The following is a 15340-nucleotide window of genomic DNA, read 5'->3' as shown; positions in this document are numbered from 1 at the left end:
ACACAATTTCACACCTGCTACAGAATTACTAGCCTAAGGCTATGTTAAACATTCACATAAACACTGATAACACTGACTGTACTTTTGTACTTTTCTAGGGACTTGTCAGCCTCTGAAGAGGCTACTGTGCAGGTTCACTGCTTGTAAAAGTTTCTTTGAAGACATTGTGTTGACAGTTGTCTGATCAGAAGCAGATAAGCACAGCGCTGTATGCATATGCCAGAAATCTTGAAGGGCCATACACACGCCTGATAAATTGTCAGTATTTCTCCCATGAGCTGCTTTTCACATCTATCAGATTCTTCAGTAGAAAAGGAAATAAGGGGGTGTTTTTCTCCTTAATACATGTCTTTGCATGAGGTAATAAATATTCTTACACTTGCTGAACCTTTCTTTAGCATATGAGCTACTAATGCTTGGCTACTACTGCTTTAAGGATTGACAAAATACATTCCAGTGACTGAAGGAAAAGACATGATTCAGCAATTACAAAATAGTAAACATGTGAAAATGCGTTTTATTATTTTGCTAAGGCTGTGGTAACAGAATTTTAAGATTCCTTTTTTGATGGAACGTGGTTAAAGCATGGATATCTTCAGTATTCTCAAATGAACGAGAGGGAGTTTCCAGCTCCTCTTTCACTGCAGAGGAATCCAGTACATCTGATTTACTCCTAATTGAACTAACTAAAGCCAGGTTGGGGAGGTGAAATGACAGAAACTATTTTAGTTTATGAAACCTAGAAAAAAATGAATGGGAACACCATAGGAAAATAAGTTTTTTTCTGGTTTTTTTTTTTTTTTTTTTTTTTTTTTTTTGTTTTTTGTTTTTTGTTTTTTTGTTTGTTTTTTTGGGGGGGGTGTTTTTGTTTGTGGTTTTTTTGTTGTTTTTTTTTTTGTGGTGTGGTTGTGGGGCGTTTTTGTTTGTTTGGTTGTTTTTTGGGTTTTTTTTGTTTGGTGTTGTTTTGAGTTGTCTAAGTACAGTCATAGGTGTGCTTTGTAAAACTCTACTGCATCTTCTGTGATACTGCACATCCAGTGCCCTTTTCTGGAGCTGTCCTAGGTCCTGCCACCATGGCACTTGATGAAGTTGGCTCCTGATAGTGTGAGATGCTCTTAGAAACTTTTTTCAATGTACCCTTGAGGGAAAGTAAGCTGTCTTTCAGAGCTGTTAAAAAAATAATTAAATCTGTAATGATTGCCAGGAGATTCTGATAATGTTTTCCTAGCTTGCATAAAATTCACCAAAAATTCATGTGAAACATGCTTTAATATTCTGCAAATGCTGCATTTACTTATGTGTTTGTGAGACTGTAAACATTTGAAAGTGAATGTTTAGAAAAGTTAAGAGCAGTCATTTGTGGCTAATGAAACTGCACGTATTTTCACATAGCTGCAGTTTATTACAGACATAGCACTTCATAGAAAACTAAAGCTTTTGTTCTTGTGTCTTGGGGCAGCCCATGTTCCATTTGTCACTCTGAATATGGAAATATAAAATTTTTAAATGCAACTTGCCTGTCTTGAAAGCATGGCATCCTGATGCTAATTCAGAAATAGCACATAAAAATGTATTTGAGTAGGAGTCAGTTTTGTGGTTTTTTAAGAAGTACATTAAAATCTGTACTTCCAGCATTCAAGTTGAATGTTTGCATGTATATGTAAAACCCTTGTTTAGTTGGTTTTACTGCAAAACTCTTCAACTAACCCAAAGTGAACTTAAGGTAATTTTGGCTGTGTGGGAGCTTTTGCTTCTTGCTTTCCTCTAGATTTGCTAGACTTTTCTAGTAGTTGTCTCCTCTGATTTTTTTTCCTAAATTTTAAATATTTTTTAAAAGGCATTCCTACCTCATTTGAATGCATTATGAAGGAGCTGAGCTGAGGAAAATGTCAATGGAGTGTGAACTGATGAACCTTCAGAACTTAGAATTGTTACATAGCTTTTTAAGGGGGGAAAGGCTAAATAGTAGAGAAATAAAAATAGGGGTTTAGATGCTCAGCTGCAATACCCAGGTAGAAAGGATAAAATACAAGGAGCCATCACCTGCCTCCTAATAAACAAAGAAGAACATAGTCTCTTGCAGATTTTTATTTGTTCTCTTATTTAATGATTATTAGAGAGATAAAGATAGGAGGTAGGGAAGTGGAATTAATTTCTCCATGCTTCCATTATCTCCTGAAAAATGCTTGCTTCAGAAATGTCAGGTACCCAAACCTGCTCTAAAGATACCTGGAAATGGTAAACCTCAGCAGGAATTGAAAATTTGGCTTCAAATCACCTTTTCTCTCAAAACTGTACTCATTTGTGAAAATATTTTCCGGGGAGTCAAGTTAAGCATATCCATTCTGCAGGGAATGTGCTCCTCTTTTCTTTGCTCTTTTCTTTTTTTTCCCCTAAAATAACTGAAATAAATAAACATCTTACGGTTTTTTGGGCATGAAGATATTTGAAACCTCAGCTGTCTCATACCCAGGTCTGCCTGCAACTGCATCTTTCCATATATTTTCCCAAATCGATCTTTTTCCGCTGCAGTGTGTGCATTTAGAGTGACTTTAGGCAGAAAATATTTTCATGCTATACTGGCAAAAATAAGTGACTGCTGTTTACAGTAACATTTATTCCATTGCTGTCATTGGTACAGCAACATTCATGCTGAAAAATGAGAGTTAATACCATTATTCTTTCAACCTTGATTCCCTGTGTGACTTAAGTCGTGTGTTGTGCCACCTAAATGAAAAATGTAGTGAGGCAGTTGGAGTCAATTCTGAGTGGAATTGAGGCAAAGTTAGGTCAGGAAATTAATCCCCCTTATAGCCCAGCTGTTGGGAATATTTTTCTGCCATGGAGGTAGCTCTTTATCAAATGTTAGACTTTCTATATTTATGGAATAGCAAGGTACAGTGCCACCTAAGTGGGCTTTACTTCAAGCTGCAGAAGTTACTGCTCTTGGGCTATACTCTGGAGTTAGCTCAACAAAACAAAACAAAACTGCTCTATTTTTATTTTTTAAACTTTTTTCTCATCTTTTCCAATCACAAATAAGCTCTACCTCCCTGCCCAAAATGTAGGTTGAATGATTTGAGAGGGCATGGGACTTGTGCTGTGGTATTTAGGGAGGGAGTTGGTGCGTGATGGTTTTGGCAAGGAATGAATTTTTTGTATTTGTTTGTTTATTTGCTGTATCCTAAATACACTGTATTCCTGGAGGGCAAGAATGATGGCAAGCTTAGCTGTTTTATGTACTTTGATTTCAATAATGGGCAATTAGCCAACTGCTCAATTTTTGAAGTATGGTGAGGATGAGTACTTGTTACTCAGCTTTGAAGTGTAACAGAAAAACTTAGATGCATTTGAATCCTGCTGATGAACTGTTTATGAAAGACACTTAGGTTAAGTGTAAAAATCACTTCAAAATGTAGTTATGCCAGTACAGATCCCTTGAATTTTACAGTCTAAACATTACAACTTGTTTTGACAGGCAAAGAATGAGATTCAGATAAAAATGTCATGAATGCATGGGGGAAATAATTTTTTTGAAATGTTGTGAAAAAGAGACATTTTCATTAGTCCAGGTTACTGTCTACATTTTAAAAAGAGTTGTCCTTGAAATTTTAAAGAAATTAGATAGTTCCCATTTGAAAAGGGTAGTAATCCTTATTTTTCGGAAAAGAAATCTAAATTACGCTTTACATTGATTACCCATTTGCTTTACATTCTGTTGGTTTGTAATATTATTTCATGTTGGCTGTTTTTATGAGAGGATATTACAGACCCATTGATAATTTTCATAAGAACCAGCATTTGTAAGTAGTTTGAAATCCTTATTCCTCACCATATTTAGGAAAAATTAGGAGTAGAAAAGAAATAGATTAGGTGTACTTAAACATTATTAAAGTGTCAGGCATTTTCCCCCTTTTTTTGCAGGAGAATTAAGTGCACATATTCCAGAAGAGGCTTATCTGAGCAGTAATTACTCTCTGAATCAGTTCCACAAGACAGACATGTAGTGTGAAAATGGCAATATCCTATAACCCACAATGGGGATTAGGCTCCAACTCCTTGTCTACACCAGTCCCTTGATGAAAAGCTGCCAGTCAGATAGGATCTTTAATATTCCTGGGCACTTGCAGAGGTGATTCTGCATATGAGTTTAAGTTCCTACTTCAAAACATTGTCATATCATGGTGTTTGGCATAGATAAAAAATATGTTATGAGCACAGAGTGTATTCCTGGTCTCACTGAGGCTCTGCTCTGGAGTATTTCATAAAAATAACGCTGCAGAATGAACAGACGTGAAATACCAAATTTGGCCAGTCTGCCTTGAGGCACAGTGCTGAGGCTTGCCCTCCTTCAATAATAATGCACTGTGTGTGCTTGTCTTTGGCAAGAGTGTCACTTGTAGACAGCTGCCTTCATGAGATGTCCAGTGTTTTACTGATGGGCCTTCTAGTATAAGCAGGCAATTCTGATCTGGCCTTAGGGCAAAATCTAGGGAAACTTTATTTTTTTTTCTATCTGAAGGGCAAAATGTATGTGTCAATGTCACCTTTCCTTTTTTAACTTAATTTTTTAAACTGATTTTAACTCAAGTGAAGATCTCAAGATAGCTGACAACAGGTGAATTTTAGGACAAATGGAAATGGCATCTTGGGAATGTGCAGGCAAGAAAGACTCTGTGTGTTGCAGTTCAGCTTTGTAGATGTTTTCCTTTGTAGGATGAAAGTTGAGTAAAAAGTATTGAAATTCATTGTTGCTTGATTGTAAGTTTGTGATATTAGATAAATTCTCAAAAAATACTCAAGTTTGAGCCGGCGTGAAAATGACTGCTGTCAGTATCCTCTAACGAAATACTAATGATTAAAATTATTAATGAAAATAATGAAATATTTCCATATTTTATGAAATACTAAGGAAACACTTTTGCCTCTGTGTGTTTATAAGAGAACAGAGAAAAGTAATGTTGCTTAAAAACAAATACAGGTGTGCTGGGAAGCTTGTTTTGCTTCTGATGATCAGCAGTTTAATTTCTATGATTTAACACCTTCAGTATATTGCTAAAGGCATGTGTGTGACACATTTTTATGTAATCATCTGATATGGATGACTTTCAGAATTATAAATGCATTATTCTCAGCTCTGCACTGCAGTGTATAAGGAATCAAATGTTCGTGTTGTTTCTTCCAGTAATTAATTTTCTGATTGGGGAAATACTTTGCTCTTCACCATGTGGGGATATCTGTCTGTGCAGTTTGTTAAGGATCTGATGGAAAAATCATGTTTTGTTTGGTTTCTCTTTTCTTCCCTCAATTTTAGTGTAGTGCCTTGTCGAGTTTTCTTTGCCATAGCTGAGTATAATTCATAGAAAAGTCTGTAAATACACACTGGTATAGCAACCATCACCAATGAAGAGTCATCTGTGTTTTCATACCAAGGTATAATGTTTCTTTGCGTGCTAGTGAAGTTTTTTACTGAAGGGTGTAATCTAATGCTCATCCTCAGTGAATACTTTTTCATTCACTCTTAGTATATTCCGGAATTTAGACATCAAATATTTTTGTCTGTAAATAATATGTTGTTTCATGGGAGATTTTTTGGGGAAAAAAAATTGAAAATACTTTGATTTTATGTCTGGGAAGCTGTTCTTAAGACACCAAAAAGCTGAACTGCAGTATCAGTTAGTCCTTAGTCCTTTCCTAAAAGTAACCTAACAAGAAATTAGTTACATGAAAGTATTTCTTACATCTCAATAATATTGCTTCTCAGAGACTGACTCTGTAGATCCTCTCCAAGTTTTGTATGTTTTTGTTGTTCCATTACTCTATTTCCATTTGTTATTTGAAATGCACAAGATTTAAGAGATTCAACAAAGACTCTGTTTTAAATTCTGTTTCAAAGACTGAGCACTTTGTCACTGAAGATACCTTCTGTACTTTGGCATCATGAATATTGCATGGTTCAAAGGATGCTCAAACACTTCCTCAGGTGCTCTGCCTTCTTTGAAACATATTCTTTAGTGATTTTAAGTTCTGTTTAGAGCTGCGGTGTGTATGTGGAGTTTTAGTAGAACTTCCATAGAGGAGTTCTGATTCATACCTAGTTTGTCTACGTGAGGTTATAGCTCTGAAATTGGGAAAGTTGCCCCTTCCAGTTTTTGGAGAGCAAAAATACCCTTTGCCATAGCTGTTTCCCATGGTTTGGAGAAGTGAATTAAATAGAATAAAGTACTACTGATCTTGTAGATTTGAGTAGGTCATCATTATAGCGCATGCCCTTTCATGTCTCTGTAATTAGCCTAGGATGGGTGGGACTGATGCTGGGACTGGAGAACTGCTGAAGTGGCCATTTATTTCAGAGATGTTAGATAAATGCCTTTTCTTTTCTTTTTTTTTTTTTCTTTATATTTTCTTTCATTTTTTTTAAGTCAGAATAGCAAGCTTACAACCAGAGATAGGTTTTGGTCACAGTGTCAAGCCTCTTTCTTCCATCCAGGTCTTTAATGCTTCCCTTGGATTCTTTCTTCTGCTGTTCTGATTTCCTGCATCTTTCTTCATCTTTTGAAGTACTGTTTCCATCTTTCTATAGAAACCACACACAGTTTGCACATCTTTTAATGTCCTGTGAATGTTTTATCAATTCTTTATACAGAAACCTATTGATGCCCACTTCTGGTTTTTGGGTGGAGACTTTTTTCACGCTTAGGCCTTTGTAGTGCTGCACCATACTACCAGCACAGCTGTAACATTTCTGGTTCTGGTGAGATTTTGTCAGTATCCTGGTGCAACAAGAAGGGAATGGGTTCTGTAGCCAATCTTTCAGAAATTGCCTGCTGATTACCCCGTACTTAGGCTGGGTGTTTGGTAAAATAGGCAGTGGGCTGTACAAATGCCCTTCATTGCCCTGCAGGGAGGAGGGAGATGACTGAAGAGCTGTAATGCGTTCATGCCAGTGGTAGTAAAACCTCCCACATGGGATATCATGGATACAGAAGTGTGTTACAAGACTATGTACAAAAGCCTGAGCAGTGTCCTAGCAGAGAGCTAGCTTGCAAATATCTACTTCTACTTTCTGAGCTGTTTCCAAAAATTATTGCTCAAGTAATCTTGTATCCTATTTTGTCTCCTCTGATATTTTGATGAAAAAACATTTTATATTCCTTTGTATCTTGATTAGTTTATGGTCATTATCAAAAATCAAATAAAAAAACAATCTTACTGACTTTTAGCCACATATTACAGTTAAATTGCAAGGAGAAAATAAGGTACTGGTTAATATTAAGTCAGCCTAATCTCACTTGTACATTTATTTGGTTTGTGTACTCAGTACTCAATTCTGACTATTTTTTCATTAGATTGGTCTGTATAGCTAGGAAAATAAAAGCAATGAACTGTTTCTTAATATTCTTTGTTGACTTCAGAATATAGAGTGAAAATATATTTTTTTTTTGGCTTGATTGGTGAGTTTTTTTCCAGAGCTGTTCTTCATGAATAATTCAGTACATTTGAAATGTACTTAACGTATTTTAGTGTTTTCTGGTAATAATGGAAGACATTTATCTTACATTTCCCAATTTGACTTACAGATAATATTGTTTTTCTCAAAGGGAGCTCTTGTGATTTGCCAGAAGAATAATAGAGTTTGCAGGCTATGGTATTTATCAGAATTCACCGATTATTAACATAGGGATTTATAAAACCAGGCTTTCTCCAAGTGTGATATTTGCGTTTCAGCTTACAAATGAGGGTTGCACTCAGCTATGCTGGTTGAGAAATAGTATGCTGTATTATTATGACTTTAGAAAAAACAAGTGGAGCTATTGTGCTGGTAGTATGGTGATGAGAAGGAATAAAGATAAACTGTGTAAACTTGCACCTGTCTGCTTGCAGTAGAGCTCAGGTTAATAGGCTGGAAAAACAAAAAGTGGTGCAATTAAAGAATGATCTAAAGCAGCTGAACAACTTGTTCTAATTTTTTAGCTGAGCAACTTGTTCTAATTTTTTAGCCGAACTGTGTGTTTATCATACTGCTTTCAAGAGCAGGGTGATGGGCTCTGAGTGGAAGGATGGTAGAGAGAGGACAGGATTTTTGAATTGCCCCTGAATATATACCTTCTAAGAGCACTGCAAATGGAGGCATGATTTGAAAATTGCTGTGCAAATAAATAGAAATTGCTGTGCAAAGGATCTTAATTTAGCCAGTGTGATTAAGAAAGCTTTGACCGGTTTCTGCAATTTTTTAGAAGCCATTGCATCTTCTTCGATTTATCGAAATGGAATTCAGTACTTAAAGGACAAAGATATTTGCTTTCTTTTGTCCCTCCAGTTCAGAACCACTGGGGTGATGAGGCTGTAGAGAAAAAGTTGATGAACCACAAGTAGCTTAAGACATCTTCTCTAGTACTATTTTGTCTTTATTTGTCAAATCACAGTTAAGAATGTGTATCTGTTTGTCTTGACTTGAACTTAAAAATTGATGGACTGTTCTGCTTAGCCAGCAAAATTAAAGTAGTATCCAGGCAGAGAGCTTTTTCTGCAGAAACTTTATTCTGCAGAAAACCAGGTTTTTGTAATCATGTAAGCAGATTGAGGGGGAGAGAGAGAGTGAGAAAACTACTGCTTTAACTGTAAGGTGACAATTAAGTGGGAAGAGCAATTGTTCTTAACCTGTAGGGAATCAGGAAACTTCAGATTGTGTGCATGCCTATTTGTCAGCATAGAAGGAACCCTAAAAGTGTGACGAAAACCAGGTTTTGACTTGGAAATTTCTTAGAATCAGTAATTAAACAGGTCTGTAGAATTTTATCTTACTTCCATTTCAGCTTTATTCTTTTCTTTTTCAAATAATTTTGGTATTTTTTTTTTTAATTTATTCTTCAGGAGTTGTTAAAACCTTCCATATATATTAAGGCCCTAACTTTGTGGGAGGCTGCTGTGATAAGGAATATGTAGAATTGGGCATGAGAAGTATTAGAAACAGCAATGGTCTAGCAGTGACCATGTTGCCAGAGAGTTATTGATACAGGCAGGTGTTTTGTTTTGTTTATTTTGTTTTTTTTGGTAGAACTTTAGCAGGTAACTTAAGATGATGGGTAATTTAGGAGAGAAGGACCTTAGAGGGTGCCCTAGTCCTACATCCTGGCTCAAAGTACCCCATGAAGTGTCCCATATTTACATAAAATCTCTATGTGGCCCCTGGCATTTGGGATAATGATCAGTGTCTCAGTAGAAGATACTCCACAGAGCTGAGAAACCAGCATTGCCTCTGTTAAACTGAATGCTTAGGAATGACTGAGAAACTACACTTAAATGGGATCTGTCTTTAGGGAACTAAGATATATTTTTAGTAATTGGACTTTAAAGAAAAAAAATGTGGGAAAATGTTTTTCTTGTCAAGGGCAGTATAAAGCTAAAATAGATGAAATGATGGAATACAAGTGGATATGGGTGATTACAGCTTAGAATTTGATACTGCATGGAACTGTGTATCAGATGAGCACCAGGTGCACCAACTAGATATTGCTGTGCTTTGTCTCAGTAAGAATAGGATACAATTACTCCATAATTACTCTTTCTTCCTCAGATAAGGTATTGAAGGCATATAGATGACTTTTCAGAGCAGACTTTTCACTTTCTTTTTCCACAGCTTTGGCCAAGATAGTTTGGAAAATTTGTTGTCATAACTTTTATTTTTGCTATTTTATTCAGTATGCATAGATAGGCATGCAAGCACTGCTCAAAAAGAATTTTTTTTAATGGTTATATGCTGCTGTTCTAATTTCTTTGTCTCCTCCTTTTGCACAGAATGCTTTGTAGTTTAATTATTTTCTGACTTGGTATAATATAATTAATAGAAAGGACATTCCAGGCTAATAGACTTCATCAAGACAAATAAGTTTGTTTAGAAGGGTGAGGAATCTATTCACCTCTCCATGGAGAACTGTTCCCTAGGTACCTGCTACTACACAAGAGGAGGGGTTTGTGTGAGGTGACTTCTGAAATGCTTTTCAGGCTTTTATGTCTACTTACACTGGTGTGCACTGAAAATGTCAACATAAAATGTTGACAGAAGTTTGCTCATTTAGTTTGCTGATCATCTCTTCACAGCTGTATTGCACCATACATCAAACCTGTGGGACAGCATCTTTAAAGGGATCTATCTCACTGGCCTCACATTTACAGGCTACAGGAGTTTAGCTCTGTGAATGCCTTAGTGGTTCTTGATCAGCTTTCTTAGTAATTACATCAGGCTGAAGAACTAGAAATGTTTATTGGTGAAGAATGTTAGAGAAGTGTCAAACCCTGTTACTTGACATTTCATCATGGTTTTCACTTTTCTTTTAGTAGAGCTCTAATAATCATTAGTATCCCTCTGTGTTTTGTGATGCTGAACTCCTTGTACCTGTATGGAATGATGTGAATAAATAAAACATAGAATATTCCAGAGCCCAGTAATGTTACTAGTCTCCCAGTGGGCATTGGGTGAAGTAGCTCCTGAATTGTACTATAAATAGTAGTATATTTTTCAGAAGGCATGGGAGTAGAATTTTATAGTTATGATTAATTAATGCTATTGAGAATAATCACATACAAGGAGACATCTTTCCCAGCTCATCTGGTTTTATGCTAAAATAAGTGAAAGTAGCTATCCTTCCTTTATGTGTGAAACATCTGCTTTGGTTTTTCATATGTAATTATTGTGAGATATTTGCATGGACAGGCTTATGCATGGTTGTTTTCTGTTAAAAGCAGAATTTTATGTACGTGTTTATTAATCCCAGCTGTCAGCCATACATCAACATGTGCGCTGGGCTTGGTTCCCTGTTGTGTCTGCCTTGAACATAAATGCACAAATATGTTGGTGGCATCCTGTTCATGTCTTTGGGTTACAAGCAGGTAATCTCTTATCCCACTGGAGTAATAACTGAAGTGATAATTCAGCCTTTTTCTCATTCACTTGTGCCAGCCCAGAGTAGCTGTTTTCTGTTTCTTAGACAAGGTTGGGAAATGCCTTAAATCATGCCATGAAAGCTCTCATGTGGAGGCTTAATTTCTGACAACTGTCTTTGTTTGCATTAATACTCACATATGTTGTTTAGCAGAGGTAAAAAGTCCTGAAAAAAAAACCAAAAACAAATCAGCAGAACAAATTCAAAGTCAGATCTTGTCTACTATAAGCACAATTAAGCCATTAAAAAAAAAGATATATTTTGTGACTTAGAATTTTTTCTGCAAGACTTCAATGTGAAATAAAAGGAAAGAAAGCTCTAATTTCTGCTCATGATGATTTATTTGTCAGTAAGGGCTAGGCCTTTAGTGGGCATGTGTAAATGTAGCTACATGATGTGCTGATGGGCCGTGCTGGTTTACATCAAGTTCTGTCATTGTAAGCCTAGAGGGGAAAGTTGTAAATATCCATTTTGTAAGAGAATGATAGAATGGTTCATTTCCTTGACATGCTTTTGGTGGACAGCTATATTAATGTAGCACCTCACATGTAAAGATTGTTGGCAACTTACCTTGGCATTGATTAGATCAGGTTGTGCTTTTTGATTTAAAGATGATTTGTGCACTGCATTGGAAATAGAAAAGTGCAGGGAAGGCCAGTGTTAACAAAGTTGACTGCTTCCCTTCATGATTTATGGTGTGACCTCCTTAATTAAATAACCAAAAAGAACAAGGTGTTATTTTTAACATCAGGATGGAAATGAAGAAAGGCAAGAGTTGACAGTACCATATGCTATCCCACATGCACACCCACACACCCACACAGTCTTATCTCAATAGAAAATTGAAAGTTAATATTTTTAAAGTAAAATAGCAAGTTTTTCACAGACTTCATATGATAAAACCAAAGAAAACAACAAACTTTGAAAGTTTAGTAATTATTTTTGTTTTCTGAGACCTTTCTGGTTTATAGTAGCTGAAAGACACAATCAGAGCCTCAAGAGTGCAATCTCAAAATCAACCAGAATGGTTCCCTTTTAGGGAAGTTTTGAAAAACTCATGTGCTAGAATGCTATAGAAAATCTCTGTTCACAAGGTCAGCTGTTGAAGGTGATTGTTACTGTTCTTTTCACTTCAACTGCTGTGAATCCTGTAATTTTTTTGCCCACAAGAGGAATCAGAAATGCATTAAAACATGTCTAAGCTTTAATGAAGCATAGGTAGCAAACATCTTTGAGAGGGGTTTAGGCACTAGCATCAGCTTAAAGGAGTATTTCATTTGTTCTGGGGGAAAAAAAAAAAAAGAGGATTTTACCAAAGCAGAATTATGTTAGCCTTGACAAAGGAGTTACCACAAGGTTACACACGATATGAATTTTGTTATTGTGAGAAGAAAACACTGCTGTTGCTGCAGACTCTCCTGGTGATGAAATAGTGGAGTTAGATATGTATTTAAGTCTACCCTGCTTGCAGGAGATTTACCAAGAACAGAAGAAAGAGTGTTTGTGTTCTTTGGTATCTCTTACTTTTCTTGGTCATCCAAAGGGAGCTTATCCTAACAGAACTAAATTATTCTCTTCATTACTTTGGTAAACCACAATTTCATTGTCAAAACAAAGGGCATTTTCTTTTCAGGCAGAGACAATTAGAGCATTACCAGCAGTGTGCAGTTTCATAGTTTAATAGACAGGGCATTTTTTGTACATATATAGATTATAAGTGTGGTAAGTACCTAGAGAGACATGAAGGTAGTTTTAAGGAGAGGTATGCAACATGGTGTTGCAAGGGTTTAAAACAGTATATTACCCTTTAGGCTTTAGAGGATGGGGTTCCAAATGATCATCTGAGAACCCCCTACAGTTCATTGAACACAGTTTTTTTTATTTGTTCCTAAAATGTGGCTGAACATACAGTGCCATGCAGGCCATTTTTTAAAAATACTGTTTTTAGAATAATGATAAACACCATTTAAACCACTGTGGAGTCCTCTCTTCATCAGGAGTAAAAATTCAGCAGTTTAAGGCTTTCTGTGCAGTTCCCCCAGGGATTAATGATTTTTTGCAAGTTACTTCTGAAAATGAAAGCGTTTTTTTTTACTTCCTGTTGTGGGGATACTGGAATTACGAAACTTTTTCTGAAACTTTTTATGTAGTACTTAGTTTTTATTAAAGATAATGTTGGCTTTGTTCTTAGTTTTAGGCTTTTAAAAGAGCTTGTTTTTGTTTCAAAATGTGATAGTAAGTATTGATGCTTTTCTGGGCCTCCTTTAAAAGTCACCATAACAGACCAAATTTTTTTTTCCTTCCTTTTTGGGTTGGTTTGTTTTTTGTTTTTTTTTTAATGGAGTTTTGTAGCACGTCTGGGTGTATGCACACATGCGTACCAGTAAGCATTAAAGATGTTATTGGGTATTTGAAAAAAGCACCATGAAATTAGCTTAGTGTTTTGAAGTCTCCCTTTTTCTGTAGGAAGTGACTGAAATTCACAAAAATGCCATGTTTTTCTGCTTTTTGGTGAATGTGAGTCCTTTAAAGATACACAGATTGTAAGTGGACAAATCATTATTTCTCCCTTTCAGTGCCTAAGGATTTTATAAAAATCCTGCTATTCCCATTCTTGTAGCATTCTTGCCAATGTGATGTTTTCAGTTTAGATCTAAAGAGGGAATGAGTTTTTGAATGCAGGTGATAGCATAAAATTTTGCAGTTTATGAATGAAGCAGTACAGAATTCATTTAATTATCTCTGATTATCTCTGAATGTTTCATCATATTAAAAATCATCAAAAACAGTTTTATAATTTCAGGTAAGCAGATACCAGTCACTTGGAGAAGTTGATGTCAGTTGATGTCAGTTTCTGGTATTTGATTAGATCAGATTTGTCCCATGTGGTTGTGGTTACAAAACAACTGAATTTGCTGGAGAAGAGGTCTGAGCTTCCTTTTTTGGTGATTATTGAGCTTTGCTCACATGAAACTCAATTTCCTGCGGATATCTCTCTGTTCTCTCACTGGATGTTGTGTCTCACTGTACATTTCCCCTACATATATTGATTAAGACATCCTGTATGTCCCTATTATGTTTATTTCTCCATAAAGTTTGGCGCCAACATCTGATTTCCATATTTACATGAAGTGATGCTCACTTCCAGATTTGAAAATATGTGTAGAGTATGTTGCCCTACAGGATGCGTTTTTAAATCTTTGCACCCATATTTTAAGCAAAAAATAATGGAGAATCCCCCAAACATTAAAACCAAAGCCTTGAATATGTTTATTCCACTTGGATAACTTGGACTTCATCTCAAGGCACCTAAAGAGGTTTTTTGACAGTGTGGCTCTTAGTGCATTATGCACAGCTTTGGAATGAGAGGTCAAACCCTAGGAAGAATATGCCATGGCCTTGACCACTCTCTCAAGCATTAGAACCTTAAATTATGGAGGAATAATTTTGTGTTGGTAGTGAACAGGACAGCCATGTTCTTAATGCTGTGCGTGTCTCTTTTAAGTCCTTATTGATCATTAGAGGAAGACTCTGTGTTTTGGGAAATGCTTCTGAACAAAGTCACTTCTCACATGGATTACTAACACTAGCATAATTCTGATATTTTTGAAGTGCCATTATGAGAAGACGTTTTAGCCTTCAGAAACTTCAACAAAATCTTCTAAAATGTCCTATGTGTAAAATCTTTCATCTCCCAAGGTTTTGCCGTTGTTCTTGTCAGAATACTTGTGTAGTTACAAGTTGTTTATTATTATAAAAAGTTGAGGGAAATTGCAATTTTTTTCCCTTAATCTGAAGTGAATTCCAAAATGTTGGAGGATATTTTTTTATGCTATGCAGGATTAGTAATTGCCTGTTTGTTCCCAGGCTATAAGGGTGGTTATAAAGGCATTATCACTACATAGCGCTTTTCTCAGTCCTGTTTTTTGAAGCTGTTATTTTACAGTCCTTCACTGAAACAACTTTGAATGAAAACATAAATGGATGCCATATATTTTACTGAAAGATTGAAAAAGGTATCTGTGTGACATGTGGTACCTGACATTAACCACTATCACAAGCAGGAAGTCTGATTTTTGAATTGACATTAAATTGAAAACTGTTCATGTCAATTGATATTAAATAGGTTCAGGGGTCCTAAATTACTGCAAAAAAAAAGAGTTGGTGGGGTAGAAAATTGTCTTCCCATTAAGTGAGATTCTCCATTAAGTCACCTGACACAAAATAGAGCTGGCTCTCCTTACTCTTTCAGTGTTTAGTTTAATATGTGAAGCATAAGATGGTTGCTTTGAGGTTACAAATGTATTTCTTTTTCTTTTATTTGAGTGAGAAGCAGATGTTTTGAAAGCTTTAAATGGACTATTTCATTAAGAGTGAGCATTACCAGGATGTCCTAA

General features: G+C 35.9%; 1 protein-coding gene across 3 annotated transcripts in view; it reads left to right on the top strand.

Annotated features, from left to right (window-relative positions):
• The window catches only part of CCSER1 (coiled-coil serine rich protein 1), a 603756-nt gene that overhangs the window by 337214 nt on the left and 251202 nt on the right, over positions 1–15340 (top strand). The window contains exon 9 of one of the 3 annotated variants that reach the window (XM_058803930.1): positions 99–325. The exons of the other annotated variants lie outside the window; for them this stretch is intronic. Within the exon in view, the coding sequence (XP_058659913.1) occupies positions 99–116 (18 nt within the window). The 3' untranslated portion in view covers positions 117–325. Of the gene's footprint in view, positions 1–98; positions 326–15340 lie in introns of those variants that run through there. 3 annotated transcript variants of the gene reach the window in all.

This window comes from Ammospiza caudacuta, chromosome 4 (genome assembly GCF_027887145.1).
Source record: "Ammospiza caudacuta isolate bAmmCau1 chromosome 4, bAmmCau1.pri, whole genome shotgun sequence".
NCBI classification, from domain to species: Eukaryota; Metazoa; Chordata; class Aves; order Passeriformes; family Passerellidae; genus Ammospiza; species Ammospiza caudacuta.
Note: the sequence above shows the minus strand (reverse complement) of the source record. Positions and strands in the feature narration are given on the sequence as shown.